Source organism: Coturnix japonica, chromosome 6 (genome assembly GCF_001577835.2).
Source record: "Coturnix japonica isolate 7356 chromosome 6, Coturnix japonica 2.1, whole genome shotgun sequence".
NCBI classification, from domain to species: Eukaryota; Metazoa; Chordata; class Aves; order Galliformes; family Phasianidae; genus Coturnix; species Coturnix japonica.
Window position 1 is genome coordinate 29,001,493 of NC_029521.1, and position 20,960 is coordinate 29,022,452.

The 20,960-nt window shown below is 41.5% G+C and overlaps 1 protein-coding gene across 2 annotated transcripts in view; it reads right to left on the reverse strand.

Annotated features, from left to right (window-relative positions):
• ADAM12 (ADAM metallopeptidase domain 12) overlaps positions 1–20,960 on the reverse strand; it is a 151,050-nt gene that overhangs the window by 37,065 nt on the left and 93,025 nt on the right. For both annotated transcript variants that reach the window (XM_015867592.2, XM_015867594.2), the window contains 6 exons: positions 19,134–19,311; positions 15,027–15,092; positions 14,087–14,158; positions 13,024–13,193; positions 11,610–11,694; positions 6,879–7,027 (listed from right to left, as the gene is read on the reverse strand). In XM_015867592.2, the coding sequence (XP_015723078.1) occupies positions 6,879–7,027; positions 11,610–11,694; positions 13,024–13,193; positions 14,087–14,158; positions 15,027–15,092; positions 19,134–19,311 (720 nt within the window). The remainder of the gene's footprint in view (positions 1–6,878; positions 7,028–11,609; positions 11,695–13,023; positions 13,194–14,086; positions 14,159–15,026; positions 15,093–19,133; positions 19,312–20,960) is intronic.

Sequence of the window (20,960 nt, forward strand, 5' to 3'; positions counted from 1 at the left end):
GATTTACTTTAACAGATTTGCTTTAACACCCAGCCCCATCAGCCCAAGCTTTGACACATCAGTGGCACTGGAGAGCACTTCCAGAGCACCCTTGGACCCACATAGCTTGGGTAAGAAGATGCAAAGCAATGGCTGGAACTCCCCAAGATCCAGTTACACACAGAAAATTCTGTCCTTACACAGATGGGAAACACTGGAAAATCCTTGGAGGTCTGAACACAAAAAATCTGCATCAAAAGTTTATGCATGAAAATAAAGCATCAAATGTTACCATCAGTTCCTCACTTGCAGGAAAGCTGCCTTTCAAGGACAGCTGCATCTCCCAGTCCATACAGAGCTACAGTTTCAAACCAGCTGGGAAATGGCTTAAAGAACAAATGCTTCCTAACCTAAAGCTTGTGTTGCTTATTAGAACACTTGCACAGAGAACCCAAGGACTAACTTATCATCAGGGGCAAGTGAGAACACTTTAATTTATGGCATCTTCTGTGCTACCTAGGGTCTTGCTTGGCATCACCTTTTTGTCAATCATGAAGCAGTAGACATCTGATACTATTACTAAGGAAAGAACCCTATGTTTGCACTTAAATATTTCATTTAGGCTTGATTTTAGCTAATATACTCAGTGTTCAGTGCAGAGTATCTAATTGTTCCCAGGGGGGACTAAAATATTGTACATACTGATGCTCTTTTTCAATAGTATCTTAAAGAAACTCTCCTGATGGCCCTTCTTATCTTTAACTTTTCTCCATCTCTCCTCAGACAGTAATTCAATTAGCTTAATTTGAGGACGTCACTCACAAATCATGTTCTGCTCTCAATCCCATTCAAAAATCCGAACCTTTCTGCTGGTTTTTATTTTACTTCTGACCATAAAGATATAAATGTTACCTAAAAACACAATGGTGTAACAGCGTGTGCATTGTGGATTTGTTAAAGTCTTCTCCAAATTCCTACAGTAAACAAACCCCTGCTTTCTACCTCCCCAGTTCTACTGCTGTGTGCTCGACTGTCCTCCTCCCCCAGACCCTGCCTCCAAAGCTCAATAATTAATGTGAAATTGCACACTGAAAAGCAATTACTCAAAATTACTTTTTCTTTTCAACTGGAAGCCACAGTTCCACAAAAATCCTCTAAAATTATGCCCACTATCTGAGAGGTCAAAGAATTGATTGAAATTGCATTTCTCCTCCTCCCTCCCTTATGATCACAACACAAAACCTCGGTCCCTGGCTGCAGTAGAGCCCCAAGGCATCCTGCAGCAAAGGCAAAACACGGGCATTTCCACCAGCACGGCCACAGTCTGAGCTCCACTTCCCTGTAACAAATGCAGTCGTATTTATCCGAGCAAATTGAATTTAAAACCTGACCAAATCAGAAAGATATACTGCCTTTAAATTCTAGCTGCGAAAACGAAAATGGTAACACAAGATCCAAGATAAGAACTGGGAAAAAAAAAAGAGCCAGGCATAGAGGGATTCATCTCATTCTTTGATTTTTCTAAAGCAACATCACACTAAAAGGAACATGACAGAGTGGAGATGCTGTGCAGAGGAGTTACCACAGAGGAGCTGCTTCCTTGTTTATGTTACTGGTGCAGACCTTCCTGCATGGCACCAAACGTCTCCCCATCCCTATCGCTACATACATGTCATCACTGGGATGCAAACCAGCACACGTCCTGGACAAGGCAATTATTAGTACAGAGAAAAAGCAGGGCCACAGAGGAGCTTAGATTGAGACAAATGTCAATGAAGAGATATTCTTTTACTTAAAAGTCTGTCAGGCAAACAGTCATGGCCAAGCCCTCTCTCAACACATCAGGTTTTGCAATTCCTGAAGGACACAAACTTGAATCCATGTCTTGAAATAAACTGTTCCAACAATACAGTATTTTCATTTTCCTCACGTTCTGCTATTTGCAGTTATTTTGCATTTCATCTCTTCATCACGGCCACTGAAGAGAAGCAGCACAGAGCCAAGGTAAAAATAAGAGTCAGAGTAGACTTACAAGACCTGCTGCCAGGTTATGCTTGGTGTGCAGTAGTACCTGGGAGGCTGGACACACAGTGCTGTTTCTTGATCCTTGTGTTAAAAGGCACAACATTCCCATAGCGAGATGCAAAGGGGGCTGGAGGGGAGCAGAGCAGCCCCTCTCCAGTCATCCCCTTTCCTGTCTGCATGGTGAAAACCTTCTACTGTATGGGGAAGCTCAAAAAGAGATGAAACAAACTGCTCTACCCTAGAAGCCTGCCTGGCATTTCAATTACCTTTGGTTGAGATGAAACAGCAACAAGAATTTTCCTGATCCTGATAAAAGCAACACATTTCTGGGAGATGACAAGGAAAAAGCAGCTTTCCTTGTCACGGGGCTCTGGAAAGGGTTGGAAACTACAGTAGGATCAGCATCTGAATGTGCTTAGTTCTCCTTTGTGGATTCCTGGGCTCTTGTTAACACCTAAGCTATAGGAGAAACAAGGAGAAGCATCAAGGAATACCTTCTGTTAACAGTAATGAAGATCACATTTACAATACACTCATTTGCTCTGAATAGTAGTTGGCTGTGTAAGTCTACCATATAAATTAGAAGAGTGTGGTCTCGGCAAGGATCCAGACATGGGTGAGGTGAAGCATAAACCATTATGTTTATTGGAGGGAAGATGGATAGCTAAAAACGCTTGGGTCCCCTAAAGGCTACACTAGAAGTTTCAACTGTATGGGAAAACCCACCTGGTTTCAACCACTAGGGAGAGAACTGTGTGTCATTTTGATGAGGCAGCACATAAAGAGAATATTTTCAGAATTATTAAAGAACTTATCACAGTTAGTTGGCATAATTTCACTCCGCAGCTCATGATAAATTCTGTTTTGTTGCAGTGATATAAATCTGGAGTAATGCTTTGGATTTCACTATAACTCTCCTGGTTTTATGTAGCTGTCAGGAAGAATATCTGCATTCCTAAGAGTGGAGAATTTAGGGAGATGCTTGGAAAACAAGCAGAATGGTGAGGTGGCCTTGCTGACTCAGCACAGTCCCTTTGTTTTCAGATCCTGCAATCACAATAAAAAGATCTGCAAATCTCTTTTAGACTCATTGCCTTCTTTTCACTTGAAACAGTTCACGGCCAAAACAACTAAGAGAAATGAAAGAATATTGTTAAAACATACGCATAAAAAGGGAGCAACGTGATAATATTAAACATTTCCTTGCTGATGCTATTTTTGCAGCAAAAACCCACAACATTCTACAACGGGATTTTTGTGGTTTAAATAGGAGATATTTGAGTCTCCAAAAGATCTGGAGTGCCACAAATTCGGGCTTGGTTTCATACGCTTAATTCAATGCCACACAAAACATATTCTGCTTTAGTATTGGGTCCTTAAGGCATTTGTTGCTCACACAACAGAGGTACACGTCTTGCTGGTATCTTTTAGGAGTGAAAGCTTTAAGAAGCTCATTAAAGGATAGATCCAACAGGGTTTAAATTCCACACTGATCCCTGGAGATTTTTTTCAACCAAGAAGTAATTTCCAAGATGACTTTTTCATGCTAACCTCTTCAAAGACTGAAACGTAAGAACTGAAAGAAGATGGCAATAATTAATGAAATCGCTTTTAAGTAAAAAGTCTTCAAACATTCCCTTTTGCTGAGGAACCACACCACTGACTCTAAAGTCAAGTCTGCAGAGACATTTTTGTTATAGCCCAGATATTTCCTACCCTTTTTAGAGATTAGATAAGGGCTTCTCAGCAGCTCATACTTTTTTACTTCAGCCCAAGGACTTTTCTTCCCCCCTTTTTCTTTTACTTATTAAATTTAGCTTAAACCAACAGAAATTGGAAGAGCACAGCACGAGTGCCAGCGTGTACACCGAGGGAACAAACTTCTCTTCAAATGTATTTTACTTCCTTGACATGTTCTGTGTTTTGATGTTTTTCAGGTAGGTAATATCATAGATAATCAGAACTGTTTGGGGGGCAGAAGGGACCTTAAAAACCACCTAGTTCCAATCCTGTGAGGTGTACAGGGTAGACCCGCTAGATTAGGTTGCTCAAACCTGGCTTTAAATATTTCCAGGGATGGGGCCCTCCACAGCACCACTGGGCAACCTGTTCTGGTGCCTCTACACCCTCATCATGTAGATTTTCTTCATTATGCCAAATTTGAATCTATCTTCTTTTATAATAAAGCCATTACCTCTTGTCCGCTTACTACCCACCCTTGAATAAAGTCCCTCTCCACCTTTTTTGATGTCCCTTTACAGGCTCTGGAAGGCTTCAATGAGACATACCCAAAGCCTTCTCATCTCCAGGCTGAACAAGTCTAGTTCCCTTGACCCTTCTTCACAGGAGAAGTGTTCCAGCACTCTGATCATCTTCAAAGCTTTCCCTGGACTCACCCCTATAGGTTCATATCCTCTTATGCTGGGGGGCCCTGAGCCCAGTTCTCCATCTGGGTTCTCACAAGGGGAAAACAGAGGAGGACAATCACCTCCCTTGCCCTGCTGCCACCCCTCTCTTTTGATACAGCACAGGATACAAATGGATTTCTGGGCTAAAAGTGCTGGTTCATGCTGAGATCTCATCAACCAAAACCCTGAGTCCTCCTCAGGGCCACTCTCATTCCATCTTCTGCCCAGACTATGTTTGTGCTTGAGAGTGCCCTGACCAAAGTGCAGGCCCTTGCAGCTTGGCCTTGTTGGTGGCGTGGCGTGGCGTGGCGTGGCATCCCATCCCATCCCATCCCATCTGCGTGTTGCATGCACCAAACCCTGCTTGCTGTCTTACTGCAAAGGCTTTACTGTCCTCTGCAAAGTTGCTGGAGGTGCATTCAATCACACCAGCTGTACCACTGACAAAAATGCCTGAATATTAATTTGACCTTCTCTTAACCGATGCTTGAAGAGTTGAGAACTGTTCGATGTTCCTTGAATAATGGAGCTCAGAGGAATACTACTGCTGGTCAGATGTTGGGTAAATACTGAAAGCGTTAATTTTAAATTGGTAAAATGCAGTTTGGCTTAAGGCATAAAGTATTCTCCTGGAATACTTATTACATATCGACAGCGCAGCATGAAGGTAAAGCCTAAGGCTACAAACCCAATGTTAAAATATCCATTTATAATTCAATAATCACTGCAAACACACCAGTCTACTCTTTTCTCTGAATGTCACAACTCTTCCTTGGGCATAAATTGCAGAAAAGCGTGGTGAAAATCCAAAGAGAGCAACAAAGCTTTGGTGCCCCTCATGGTTCACCTCCCAGAGCTGCCATACCTATGAAGTGCTGGTATTGAGTATGGCACTGCTAAGGTAGCACAGCTGGTAACCCACCAGGGTGCTGCTGAAACCCTGGGATAAAGTGAGCTGAGTTGCTTGGAGGAACCCCGTGTTAAAGATATGTCCACAAGCTGAATTCAGAAAACATCTAGAAACTTCTGTCCTGATTGCATCCAGTATTCATTCCCAAAAGCAGAGCAGCTGGATGCTCAGCTGAAATGACAAAATCTTGCATGCCTCTTTCTGAAGCTTAGAGCCCACCATCACATCACATCACCTCACTTCAGAGCCACCTTCAGTTTGTTTTCACAGTGTGTTTAATAGCCCTGACTTGCTGCAGAATGCAATTCCATGGGGATATTTACTACCTATTGTTTCAGGAGAACCAAGCTATTTTTCTCTCCCAAACCACTCTCATTCTCCTCTAAGCACACAACTCTCTTTTCATTGTTTGCCTCTTAACTTGCTGTGTTTGGCCTCTGGCCAGAATCCCTTTTTCTGCCTTGAAGGAGAGTGACAGCTTGCCTTTGAAGAAGTGCCAAAGCTGTTGTTTGGCTGACCAGCAGGGAGCAATCCTACCCAACACTCCCTGCCCTCTCCCATATTGCTCTCCTCCTGTCCCAGAAACATGCAGTATCAAAGCAAGCTGAGCTGATCAAAAAAATCACAGAAGAGGTTTTCTAAGCAATGTATATATAAAGTTTAAGCACACGCAGAGAGTGCTGGAATTGGAAGACACATCAGAAGATCAATCTAGACCATCCACTCACCCCATGGCAAATCTAACTGTACCTACCAGATGCTGCTGACAGATATTTGCTTGAGTGGTTCTTACCAGCTTCCAGTCACAAACTGACATTTCTGAGGGCTATCCAGCCCAGCAGAAAGCTTTGGTAAACCTCATCTTTGTTACTTCAGCTTAATGTTATTGGTTCTTGTCCGAACGTGGACACAGAGAACTCATTAGTTATATTGCTCACTTTCAAGTCGTATTTTAAAGTGCAGAGGAGCAAGCTGTAATTAAGTTACCTGGTTAAGGTGCCTGTGCTTTTCACATCTACCAAAACACCAGACTTCACTGTCAACATATCTGCTCATACATTAATACCACTGCATATCAACGAAGGGTCAAACGCCAAAGTTCGTGCAAAAACTAAAAGCCTTCTCAGCACAACACAGAGACTTTACAGACAGTCTAATAATAATAATATATTTCCTGCACTGCTTTATTTCCTACAACAGTCATCTTAGTCTTGGCCTTGAGACATCGTTCATTTCCTATTACGACTCCGATAATCTGCTGGCAAGAAGAGAGAGGCTGAAATTCCGATTCATCACTTGCAATGCAGTTTGGTTTTCAAGGAAAGCTTAACCAGCTGCTTATATCATTTTTTCTCTCACACTGGTAACATGGAAATAGACAAGTACAAGGGTACATGTCTTGCACCGATAACAAGCATAATTGTTTCAGCTTGAGGGGGATAACTGCAAAGAGATTTGACAGGTCTTGAAGTTTTTCATCTTTCCTTTAGAAGTACCTGAGACACAAACCCAAACTGTTTCTAATTTGAAGTGCAACAACACACCCTCACACTTACCCCGTAGAAGGATTCATGATGCAACCCCCTTTGTCAGTAGATGCTTTGCAGTTGCAGCCCCTCTCCAACGTATCGTGATTCATCCCAAAGTTGTGGCCCAGCTCATGAGCCAGGGTGACTGCTGCACCAAGAGGGTTTTCTGAATGATCCTTAAACAAATAACAAGAAAAAAGAGCGGTCAAGGTATGAAAGCATCTCAAAATACACAGTCCCATTCCAAGGTCCTGTTGCCTACTCCTCATAATGCTCTATGAGCTTACAAGCTGTGGTAATGCTATTTTTAAATGCACTGAATTTAATATCCATTCATGTATATCAGAAGCGGACTGGGGCTTTCAGAGCATCCTACCCATCCCAGCCACCCAACTTTCTCAGCACATCAGATATACAAAGGCCATCGGGCAGCATTGAACATGTGGGCCATCTCTTTAGTGAGGGCTTTACATCCCCCAGCTCAGACACGGCAGTGGCAGAAAATAGTAACTTAGATTTGGAGCACGGGAAAGGGCAATCGTTTATAGGAGAGGATGAGTGTGATGAAGGAAAAACAAGAAGATCCATCCTGTCAGGAGGTAAATTACAAAGGAAGCAAAGAGATTTCCCTTGGTCTGTTCAATCTTCATCATACTGTTTCTTTAATGCCAGAAAGTCCATGAAGAATTTTCAAGCCTTGTAGGAAAGACAGAGGATCCTTAAAACCAGTTTTAATGCTTTTTTTTGCTTTTAATTAAAGAACAAAGCAAGATGACATCTTCAATGCCCTCCAGTTAACACCTATGAATATTCAAAATGCTGCAAGTGTCAAGATGGAAATATTAACGTTAATCCCTGTTGAAATGCTGGATTTTTTGGACAACTACTTCTGAGAAATTCCCTGCACGGTCTGATTAAAGGCTGCTGATCAGACTGATATTGTGGCTGAACCACAAGTAAGAGACATTTCCACATCGATCACTTTCCTTGAGGGAAAAAAATATCCACTGTACTCTCATAAAATCTTTCCCCAAAGGCATAAACATGTAATATAAATGCATGATCCACTATTTATCAGTCAGTAAATGGAATTACTGTGTACAGCTGCCTGCTCTAAAAGCATATATGAATATATTCAGTTTAAATAACTCTCGGTATCATCTAAGCCAATCTTCAGACTAAAAAGAAGTGAAAGGTAAAAGCGTCTGTGACATCAACCATATACAAATGAAGCTCTTCATATATGACTTGGGGTAGGGCCTGGTGGTTGGCAGCCCTGCCCATGGTAGGGGGTTGGAACAAGATGATCCCCTCCAGCCTAAGCCATTCTGTGATTCCATGACTTAAGAGCTTCTCCTTTCAGCTTAAGATGTCTTATCTAGATAAGATAAGACTGGTCACATACAGATTGATGTTCTTACAGTAACTTATGAAATACTTAGAGAATTCAGTTCACAATTGAATCTGGTGTCCTAAAAAGAACACAACCTCTCACACAACTGGAAAACAATCCAGGACTGGAGAATAAGAAAACAATTACATAATTCCACATAATTTACTGGCGAAGCAATGGATGGATGCCTTGAAATTATTGCTGTGTTGTCCAGCCTTAGAAATCCCTCTGAGCTGTGAACCAACCACACAGACAACACAGATCAGCTCCAATTTCTGCTATAGGCTCAGTTCTGCATATTGCAAAGGGACCCTGCTCATCTGAGCACCTCCAGCGCTGGCAATTAAAAATAAAACTAAGAGCTCACGTGGTCCGCTTCAAAACTACAGCAATAAATGATCTGAAATGTAATTTGGGACTTGAATAAGCAAACAATTATTCCATCCCATGCGGTTCTCATTACTAGCTCAGATCCACTTGGAATGCAATTTTATCAGTTTCTGGAGTGGGTTTTTAAAACAAGGAATGTGATGTCTCAGCAACAGAGGTTATTTGAAGACAGCATAGATGGAGATTGTCAAAACAAACAGTAACATGTCCCCCACTTGATACTGAGACCACTTAAGTATTGCAACTACTAGAGAAATGAATAGCAGTCTGACTGACTTATCCCACCAAGCTCTTTTAAAGTGAACTTGAGTAGTAAAAGTCATTACCAAGCAGTTTCACAACCATTGTTAAGACATTAAAAGACGTTGCATAAAACACAGCTGCTTTCAAGCTGAACTCTGCTCCATTCCAGTGGGATTCAGTTGAAACCTCAATACCAAAATACTGTCACCTACAGCTAGAACAGTTTCACGCCCCAATCCCTGTACTTTCCGTGCATGTTCACTCCATTTTAAGAGCATAGGTTTCAAAAAAAAACAGCTTTAATTTCAATTAAGCCATTCATTGCCTCTGTTCCACACTTGTTTAGCTTAACTGCTTGCTAAGGTCACTAGAAATTGGGTACGGAATTTAAGCAGAATTTAGATCTTATGGTAGACCTGGGTAACTGCAAAAAGGGTCAGGGCAGACAGACCACCCATAGTCCGTCCTTCCCAAATTTACATTCCAAAGCTTTTGTGTTTCTCATGCCCTTACTCCATTGCCTCTTCCTGAACTGTTTTCAAAGCTGGGAACCCTCTGAGTTTGGATGTTTGGAGTGGGATGGGTATTATCGAATTATCAAGGCTGTTCATGACACCACAGCCTCCCACATTAAAAGCCATTTCATTTGCACATCTTCCAGACTTAGAGCTTTTTGTCTGTATGTATGTATCAAGACCTTTCTGTGCACACCTGAAGCAACCTTTGTTAATCGGGCAGGGTAAGGTTGGAAGCTGCCTGCCTGGGTTTCAGGGTGAGAATTTGCTCGGTTTGGATTCGGCTCCTTATTGACGACTAGCTGGAAAAAGGCAAACATCCCCAGCTTTGCTGTGCAAGCCTCAGGTTCATTTGCACCTCAAACATTTCTATTCACCAGGGTGGGAGTCTCTGGGAAACAACTCGTTCCACTGAAGCTGCAGCCTGGTTACCATTTCCCCACAGACCCCGAGTTTCTCCTGGACACATGAATCAGTCTCTTCTCTGTCAGAGCCCTGGGAACACTTGAAAGAAATACTGATTCCTCTTTTTTGGTTACTGGAATGAAATGGGTTTGGGTTTTTTTCCTATTTTGTTTTTGTTTAAACATTAGTTTCCAGAGTGAGGAGGAAGGGATTGGCTGTAAAATACTGCAGCGTATTTTAAAGTTTATGCTATAAGTTAAAAGAACAAACAGTCCTTGTTAAGAGTATGACCAAGTGCAGATAAAGTCAAAGCAGTGACTGTTACCCAGAGGGAGGAATGGGGAAAATGGGGCTGGGTGGCTCATAGGTGCCTTTGCCAAGAGTTGGAAGTGTATCTGGAGACTCCTCTCTGTCTCTTTCTCCTCTCATACCTAACCCCAAGATACACAACAGAAAGCTGGAACAAACACAGACTGGAGACTTGGTTTCTAAAGCCAACAACAGACTGAAGCCTTCATATTTTCTACAATTTTGATGCAACTTTCTCCACCTGATTTCATTGCTTTCCCCATTCTTTCCTACTCCTCATCTCTCCTGCTCACCTCATAAATCCTCTCAGTCTGGATCATCAATGTATCATATTCCATGAATGGCGTCTTGCCTGATTTTCTCAGACACCACAAAGGAGCCCTGCATACAGGCCAGACTCAGCCTGGATGTTAGCTAAGAAGAAATGCAGAGGCTTCGACGGGCTGTATCTCTAGGGCCACTCTGCTGTGTGGATCATCCTGAGGCAAAGAGCTTGGTGTCTTGGGCTCCAGGTTGGCCCCATGGTGCTATAAAGATCTGGGAGGTCTGAGACCATGCAAACACAGTGCATGGTGCATTCCTCACTGATGCAGGAGACAATGACTAAATCAACTAATGTGAGGGAAGTCTAGACTAAGACACAGAAAAAAACCAAAGATCTTCAGGCACTTCCAGCCTGAACTCAATATTAGAGAATATCTTGGAGGCTTTCAGGACTTTCTGGCTTTCAGCTCTAGAGCTGAACTGAGGCTACCAGCGGAGCCTATTAGTGGCCTGCAAGCTTTCGAGTACACATCTAATTTCAAGTATTTACACTGAAAAGTTTACTTAATTCAAAACTGCTTTCCCCTCCCTTGCACAAAACACTGCTCAAATTTCAAACCATTCTTTTACTCTTTTTCTCCCCATAAAGTATCCCAGAACTACTAGCAGATACTGGCTAGGATGGCTGCTTGTTTGTTCGTCACATCCAGCATCTAACAACACTACCTGTTATACTCTTTAAGAGAGATTTAGGTGGAATAAGTACTGCTATTGTTTATACTTATCTGGCAATGTAACAAAAACACCGTGCTACAAAGATGGAAAGTAATACCTTACATAATGAGCTCTGTAAATACAGAATAAAATCAATATAATAAAAGATTCAGGACAGACTGTTGTTGCCTGTAACATTAGTATACTCCGGTGCATAACAAATAGATCCTCTGGTTCTCTTCCTTCGTAGCACCTCTTCAGCTGACTTGATGATGACCAGAAGCAGAGGATTCTTGAAAGGAGGTCATGCTATGTTTTCATGCCACATTTCAGTTTTATGTTTCCCACTATGCAAACTATGAGTTAAAATACTTACACTCAAGCTGCTTGTTGATATGGATATTATTGAGACTGAAAATGTGACTAAAAGGATCTGACGTTCTGGTACTGCATGCAGCTCTACAACACTTGAGATCACATTGCAGCAGCTGGGACAGGTTCCAGCACTGTGCTTTTGCCACTTACCATGACGACCCCTCCAGACTGCTCTGCAGTGCACATGCTCATGATGGGAGCCATGCCAATGGTTGTCCCCTGGAAGTACACCCCGCTGCAGGAGGGAGGAGAAGGAAAAGGAGAATTGCAGAATCACCGCTCAGAGCCAAGATATCACCCTTATTATTTTAAGTCTTGTGTTTCTGCCAGCCTCATGTATCCCATTTCAAATGTGTCAGCTCCAGGCATTTGCAGGTTGCAAACAATTAAATGCGTAGATTAGCTTTGCCAACTTGCTAAACTGACAGCGACAGAATCCCTGCTATGAGATCCATTTGATCACTATCCTTTGGATTCAGTTCCATAATGTGACCATTTTCTTCCTTTTTCCCCCTTGATTGTAGTTGGGAATAGAAATGCAAACATTAAAGTACTGCCACTCACTCAAGGAAGGGTTTCTTTAATGCAGTGGGAAGTTTATATGCTACTTGCTGTAATACACAGTAGAGAATTTAGTTTTTGCAAGCCAAGTATTAATACACATAGAGAGTAACCAAATGATTTGTGGCAGTTTGCATAATGTCAGAATACAGATACAATTTGTAAAGACAGCTCCTTTTGACTACTAAGTCTGCTTATAGCAGAGAGGATGGTTCACTGGTTGAAATGATACCTGGATCAAGACAGATTCAAGACTGAGGTGCTTCTCTGAGAATCATAGAATCACCACGGTTAGAAAAGACCTAAAAGATCATCCAGTCCAACCGTTCACCTATTGCCAATAGCTCCCACTAAACCATGTCCCTCAAATCATTCCTTGAACACCCCCAGGGTCAGTGACTCCACCACCTCCCTGGGCAGTCCATTCTATGATTCTATGATTCTATGAATGCATTCTGAATTTTTAGTGAGGTCATTCTACTAAGGAAGAGGATTCAGATGACAGAGTAATGGAATGATTTGGGTTGGAAGGGCCCTTTAGGATCACCTAGTACAGCCCTCCTGCCATGGTCAGGGACACTTCCACCAGACCAGGTTGCCCAAAGCTCCACTCAACCCAACCCTGAGATGTCTATACCATCTTGACAACAATATCCCCCTCAGCTCTGCTGTAGTGGGGAGGGCAGGACTGCCTTCTTCAGTAACAGTTTACACAGAGATTGCCTTAAACTGACTGTAAATTCACACCTGAAATATTTATTGGCTTATTATGTATCCAGACTTCCATGTCTGTTCTATCCAGGAAAGCTCTAGAAGTAATTGTTATTGCAGAGCTGAGAAAGCAGATTTGTCTGGAGCATCTGAAGAGCCCTGAAAAACACTTTCATGATAGCAGAGAGGAAAAGCAGCCCCGAGGGAGCACAAGTGGCCATCCTGATAGTTTAGAAAACCTAAGGAGAACTGCTGAAATCCCAAACAACGTTATTCATGGTATAAACTCTACCTTATTAGCTGTGCATTGTCATGGGGTTTACGAGGTAGTAGTTTTAGCTTTCTCCAGTCCAGAAACTCATGGAGGCTGGTGAAAGGGTCTTGAGAAATAGAGCACTTATCCATGTCGTTCCACACCTCCACTCCCACCAGGGCTACTCGAATGTTTAGCGGCCTATAGAACTAAAGAGAAAACAGAAACAGAGCAGTAAATACTGGAGTTGCCACAAGGGGGGAGCAGGTGCAGCATTAGAGATGAAGCAGATAGCAGTTTTAAGGTAGGCATAAAGTGGAGAAGGACTCAGGAATCGATCAACTCAGAATCTGGCTGACAATCTGAAAAAAGCATATACTAGATCATTGTCTTGTTTATATGCATTATAGCCATTTGGATAATGCTGCCATTTTCTGAGCATAATTTAAGCATGAAACAGAAATACATCATAGCATGCAAAATTAATTCTGAGCAGGTAACATATAAACACCTGTCCTGCAGTAATAAGCCAGCCAGACAATTATGGAAGAGGCGGAGGTGTCTTTAGCAGCTTGTTTTTAATCACAAATGCTTCTCCTTGAGTTAGTATCCTTGAGAACTCGTTAAGTTCTGGTCTAAATTACACTTCTGCTGTCATTATTTCACTACCAGCACGTGGGGAGCACGGGCTGGGGACAACAACCACTGTAGGAAGGAAGCATATGACTTGCTCTTACCTGTGAATTTTAGCTTCAAGCTATTTTTCTTTTCATATAAGGTATAAATATAAGTTTTAGAAGCTTAATTTGTAGTAATCATTGAATCCTAGAATAGCCTGGGTTGAAAAGGCTCACAATGATCATCTTATTTCAATCCTCCTGCTGTATGCAGGGTCACCAACCACCAGCCCAGGCTGCCCAGAGCCACATCCAGCCTGGCCTTGAATGCCACATCAACAGCCTCCTTGGACAACCTGTTCCAGTACATCACCACCCTCTGGGTGAATACAGACAAAGATTTTCCAACAAGTGCTGGAGATGAACTTTTCCTTCAGAAAGTACAATAATTTCTGAGAAAAGAGAAATCATTCTCATGTTCTTACCTTATCGACATAGTTTGCAATTTCTATCAGCCTCTGCTTAATTTTTTCCACATCCTTGCCTTGCCTCTGAAACTTGGAACATAGAAGATCAATGTTCTAGCAGCACAAACAAGGTAGTGTTTTCCCATGGCAGCCACTCTACTATTAGTGATGTCTGGGGATTACAGAGGCGAGGGCCACTGGCATGTTCCTGTTGGATTTCATGGGGCAACCAGGATGTGCCTCAGAACACGCACAGGCTATGGAATGGGATTTTGCCTTTTCACATAAGGACTTTAAAATCCCCAAGTCTTATAATGCAGTCTGTCTGGGGCTGATGTTTTGTGAAAATGAAAAGGCTTTCCTGCACACTGCTTTGGCAGCAGAGCGATTGTTATTCCCAAACTAGCTGTGTTCAAGGAGAGTGAGAGACCATCACATTTGCAAGCAAAAATCAAATGCAAGCAGCAAAATAATTCAATCCAAGACTTCACATCTTTGGTTGCCATTCAACTGACTGGAACATTTCCACAGCCTGTCCTGGCTCCTTACAATGAAGCCCTGTTTCCAAACTGTCAGGAAGGCTTTGTGAAATGTGATGGTAAAGCACTACTTCAAAGGGAAATGCAGGATCACACAGCATCCTCCAAACAGTGACAGCCCTGTCAAGGTACAACCAGTTCATGGGCTGTGAATTTTCATTTGTCCCATCTTGAATTACCAACAGATATCCCAATTACCTGTGGGTGTCACATTCCTTATGAAATATTGCAAGAGAGATGTACAAAGAACTATCAGCGTTGCCCTACCTTCAAGGGCCTTCCATTGCTTAGCTCTATAGAAGCATGATATGTGAAAGCCCCAGTATTTTTATTGGAAGCTCATTCCTTGTAATTCCATAGAAACCAAAATAGTTACTCACTTCCCACCTGTGTTTCCCATATTCTTTTAAGTCTCTTACCTCACGATTATCCGCCACAATAACAAGCTCCACATACTTTGTCGTCTTCAGAGTCTCCCTCTTGTACTGTCAAAACAAGATGAAAACAGCATTCTGTTGGGTTTTTGTAATAAGTGACCCTTGGAATCAGCTCTTCCCCTGTTCAACACAGTGCTTGTAAGAGGAGATTCAAAACAACTCAGATTTCCGGCCTTCCTTTTATCCACCACAACAGAAATAGTCTGTGTGGTGCTTGTAGAAAAAAAGACATAAAACCTAAAAGCAAACAACTGAGATTGGGTCACAAGGAGAAAAATGATGCAAAGGATTGATCAACCCTTGGGGTTGCTGCAGTTGCAATCTTTGAGTTATCTTTCCTTAAAGGAGAATATCGTCTCCAATGGAAAGAACTCTCCAAGGTACACTTAAAGAAATGATGAACTGACTTTATGTAAACATTCTGCACAAACATTACTAGGGAAAATGAGCCATGAAGGGATATTGAGTCAAGAAAAGGAGAGGTCAAGTGGCCAAATGAGAAAATTAAAAAGAAAATAAAACAAGACCAAAACGGCAGAAAAACAAATCTATTGAAATGAGCCATCAGTGTCTGGAGTAGAAAACTATAAAGCTCAAAAATAGATGGCTTACTTTTAAGTTTGTATCTGTATATTCAAATAGAAGAGCTGGTTGTGTTACCTGCAGTTCTAAATGCAGGCCTGACATCCAATGCTTAGGTTAAAAAGATAAGATATTGCAATATTACTAATCATAGAACTTCTCTGATACTCTAATTTAAGAGACATACTAAAGGCCAAAGAAGTCCTGTGATGTACACCACTGAGCATCTGTTGTATGATTTCTCCCATGTCCCCAAAATAAGACAGTTAGGGAACAGAGGTCCTAGCAGCACACCCAATCTCCATGCCATAATTTAAGCAACTTCAGCAGTTGTATGACCTTCTAATGGCCACGATGCTCTTTAACCTAAAACACCACTGAACTTTGCAAAGCAAATGGTCTTTCCAGGCAAACTGCACAATCCCCTTTAAAACTCTGTCAGTACTGGATGTCACCATCATTCTGCCATATTTCCCAGTTCTCTTGATGCACCCAAAACATTTCTCCCTACTATCTGCAGATTGACTTTGAATATTTAGAGGAAAGTAGAAGATATAGCTGTTAGTAATTCTAGTGTTCTAATGCTTAATGTTAATTCACCTCTCCACTACACATCAGACATGAGTGAGATGTTATGGAAGGCAAGTGACTTATGTGGGTTTTGTTTGTGACAGAGCTGGTCCCTCAGACACTGAATACCAAACACAAACCCAAAGTTTATTATGCAATCCTGATTAGAGACATAACCCTAAAATGCCTTTGGTCTTCTAAATGATGAGTGAAAACTGAGATGTCACCCAGGTGCAAAGATATAAGAAGGGCCCCACTATCCCAAGTCAGGAAGCTATTCATTTTTCACTCAAAAGTAAAATTATTTGGACTGAAGAGAGTTAGCCTGAGAGAAACTGGCTAGCAGGGTACAATAATATGAGCCTCTGATGACTGATTTGCATAACGAATCCATCCCTGCAATGTGCCCAAAGGCTATGTGTATTCCTTGGAAGTGATATTTATTTATAAGATGTACCTAATTATCACTTCTTTCACTCTGCTTTCTGCAGCCAACTGCATCAACACACAATTCACTGCCTGATTTAATCACTCAGAATTAAAATGAAGAGTCAATAATACAGCCGTGACAGAAATACACGAGGGAAGACGTGATACTTTTTTCAGCTGATTGCTGTCCTGCTTCTTCAATACCTGATCTTGCTGCAAAACTGCTGTCCCATAACACCATATATTTTCAGTCCTTCCCTGACTGGGAACTGGCTTAGCTTGGACACACGGTGCAATGTTGCAGCCTTACCCTTTCTCTGTGATCCAATTCACAGATCTGCTGATCTGCGATCCACCAGGACCACTGAAATGGCTGCAAAGAAAAGCCATACTATAGGGACTATATTGCATTCAGGGATTGCTTTCTGTAGGATCCTATACTGATGGAGCTTATCTGGATGGTACACTCCCTGCTGCATTTTGAGAGCCCCCTGCATTACAAAATGTCTCAACATTTACAGACTCACAGCCCTAAAGGAGAAAAACGTGTCTGCCCACACCTGCTGTACCATCTGACTTGATCTATCAAACCTCACATTTGGATCCGGGAAGCTGAGTCTATTGTTTGCTCCATCATTTATTCGTACGTAAATCTAACCCAAAGGCGAGTCTAAATTTGTGCTACATTGATCCAGCATTTCAGCTCTGCTCAATAAGCATTTCATGTATCCAGATGTGTGAAAGGTCAGTGAAATAAACTAAAAACTACCTCAAGCCTGCCAAGAAACCTGAAATTTTCATTATGCCCTAAACCCGACACTGGATTTGCGCTTACTTCCATGACCCAGTATAATGTGGAGCGGCTTCGTGCCTCAATAATTTGCAATTCATCATTATTCAGTGTATCCTGACAGTCTGCTTAGTTGATGACAACACTGAAATGTGAAAACTCAGTCCGCATATTACATTTGACAACTTCCAGAATTCATACATTAAAAGTGTATCCAGCAGACTCATTACAAGCATCTTACCCAACCCTGTGATGTGGTTGGTGACAGGTTTCATATTTATGTCCGGTGAACCATTGCAACAATATCTTTTAGATATGCAAGGTGAATTCTAACACGTAGTTGAAGCCATCAACAGAATGGGAGAACCAGGAGGGTAATAATGAAATTGTTTTGAATGTATCAGATAGTTATATGTATGCTTTTCATTACAGTTGCCTGGCATTACGCTGATTGCCTCTGCAAAATTCACTTTCGTGACTCAAACATTTTGGGGAAACCTTAAAGATGCAAAAAGTGCATTTCCACACATATTAAATCATTAGAAAATACAGTTTTTAGGGTGTGAAACACTCTAGCTTAGCATAGGAACCTATATTTGAAGCTTCATTGTAATGAAGCCCATTTTGGTAGAGCTGCACTTACAGAAAGGCAGAACACAAAGCTCATGTCACAGATACATTAATGATATTAACGAGCTTTGATGGGGAATATTTAAGAAGAAATCATAAACTAAGCTTACGCAGATTAACGTCAACACTTCCAACCTACACGTCACACACACAGAAAAATGCTTAGTCCATAAAGTTGTAACAGGTAACACAATATATATATTCCTTTTAACAGAAAGAAACTTGGACAGATCATGCTTGATATTCCCAAAATATAAAACAATTTAACTCCACTACATAACTAAAATCTGGTACTGCCATTTATGTTGCTTTCCTTCACAATTAACTTGATACACGGACTTAGGAGTATCTGTAACTATGAAACAGAATGTGACATTTAATGAATTATGAGGTCAGAATTGTATCACTGTATGATTTCTGGACATCTAGAACAGTCTTTTCTACAATCTCCATCCAATCGGCACATTAATTTGTTACATTATTTCTTCTCCCTGGTTTTCAGTTCATCTTCTACTGTTTCCATTAGTGAGATGCATTTCACGTTAAGTGCACTCCTTACATAAAAACAACTGCAATAACACATCTGTAAGATAATATTGTGAGAATTTGTTTTGTCTGCACAGGATACTTTCCTGTAATAACGTATAGGTTCAATTTGGTTTTAAAACACTATTCTCAAAGCATCACAGGTCTCATGTTCTTTTCCACCTTGGCTGGCCAAGAACTTTTCCAGACATTGCTCAGCGTTCTTATGGGGTCCTAAACTGTTGCTATAATCATACATGAACCAAAATACATTACCATGGTAGTATGAAACTTATCCTGTGCTATCTCATTACCAAAAAGAATGAGAAAAAGCAATAAGGGAGCGAGAAAAAGTAATGAAGCTTAAGCAAATCTTATAAGCATATGCTCAGCTTTAGGCACGTTCTTAAGCATGTGTCATCAACAGAAGCTGACTGTGTGGTTTAGTAGTCTGCTCAGTAAGACTATAGGAAATGAGTCTGGGAAAGACAGACAAGGTTATGGAGATGCTACCAGGAAGGTTCTTAGCAAACCAGAAACATCAAACCACAGCATGCACCTACCCTGCCGGCTTGAGAGCGGTGTGATGCATCAGCAGCCCTCATGGCAGAGATGTCCAGCTGGTGGCCACAAGACCCTGGAATTATTTCCAAGTTCTCTGCTCGGTAGATCTTGTGTTCACTTGTAGCACCTTCTATCGGCTCCAGAACGTAGCTTTTGTTTCCAAGCACAATAATTCCCCTGTTACAAAAGACAGCAGAGTAAGAGGCGCTGCTTTCAAGAACAAACCTATGTTTATCTTCAACAAGGTTACAACAAGCTTTAATAACAAAGGAATACGAGAAAGCAAAACGCTGATTTACAATATCATGGTCGGGTGGAGCAGGAAACATCAAAGCTGTATATTTGTCATTACAGCACACTACACCTTACGAGAAGCTATGGCTCAAAGAAAATTTTCCTCTTCTGAAGTGTCGTGCTGTAGAACAAAATTACGTTTGTGTTTTATGTGTTTTCCATTCTCCCAGTGATGCATTGCCATTGCTGACTAGAGTAACGACGTGCGTGCTTCTGAGCGCCTGCTGCAAACAGGAGTGAACAAAAGCGTGGTGAAATGGGTTTTATAAGAGAAGGTACAGAGCAAAAGAAGTTGTTATGATCTGCAGATACCTGTTAAACCAAACGCCGATGCAAGCATCAAACCTGCCAGACGAAAGAGGCACTGGAGTATGAAAATGGGTTATTAAGCGCTGCACCGTGGGGCAGTAAAATGAAGTTTAGAAATATTAACTAAAGGATTCCTGTTTAAAATAACTTATTTTCCAAAAATGTAATTTTTACCACAATACCATCTGTTGTGTGAGGAGCCCAAAGGTCTCCTACTGCGCTCCCATCACATTACTATCAGCTGCCGTGTGCAATGAGGACATCAGGATGGCATAATACCATAGGAAGGCTCAGGCTAACTTTACAGTCATCTCTATTTGAGTTCTGTCTGCAAGATGAAAGCATTTAGTATTCAAAGTCTGACTTAGAATTGTCTAACTTGTATCCTAAGCACATATTGTCAACTCAAGATGGTCTTTGCTCCTGTATCACACTGAATATCGAGTTTCTTGAGCAATTACATGACCAAAAAAAGGCATCCTTTAAAATCCTTTTATTTTCAACTTCTTATATTGAAAGATAGAATGAACAAAGTCCCAGTCAATTAACTCAAACTTTGGTTTCAAGCGGACAGTCCAATTGTTACCAAACACCTTTAGCACTGGTTCACCCAAGCCAACAACCATTTCATGTGAACTACAATATCTAGATGTCCAAGGTAAAAACAAGACTGGCAATCCATGATATTGAAGAGGCTGTGCAAAAGCATTCACAGTAACACCTCCAACAGAAGGAGAGCGCTGTACTGACTTGAGCCAGGAGTCAGGCTCTGGTCATCCATCTGCAGCTTTCTTAGTACCCTTGGTAAATCAGGTAAGATGTATGATTTACCCATCACACAGGCATGCTGTGTGTGATGGATGAGAGCTGGAAATGCAAGACTGATTTATTACAGAGACCCCTGTAGCAATAGCTAGGATCACGATAGCACGAATGACATACGAGGACCTCCAAGCAGGTTGTGCTGTGATTCACTAACCTTACAATCTGCAGTTCTAAGAAATTATTTTAAGATCTGCCTTATTCCTTGAAGAATTTAGGAAACTAGGACAACATATTCTCTTTACTCCAATAATCAGCAACTCCGTAATCAGCATAATCAAGTGAGGGTTGTTGTTTTTCCCTTGTGCCATAAATCATTCAATTCTGGAGGCTTCTGGAACCAGCAGTGAAGGCAGAAATCCATTAGTCACTGCTTGAAATGGGCCAGCCTGACCATCTCC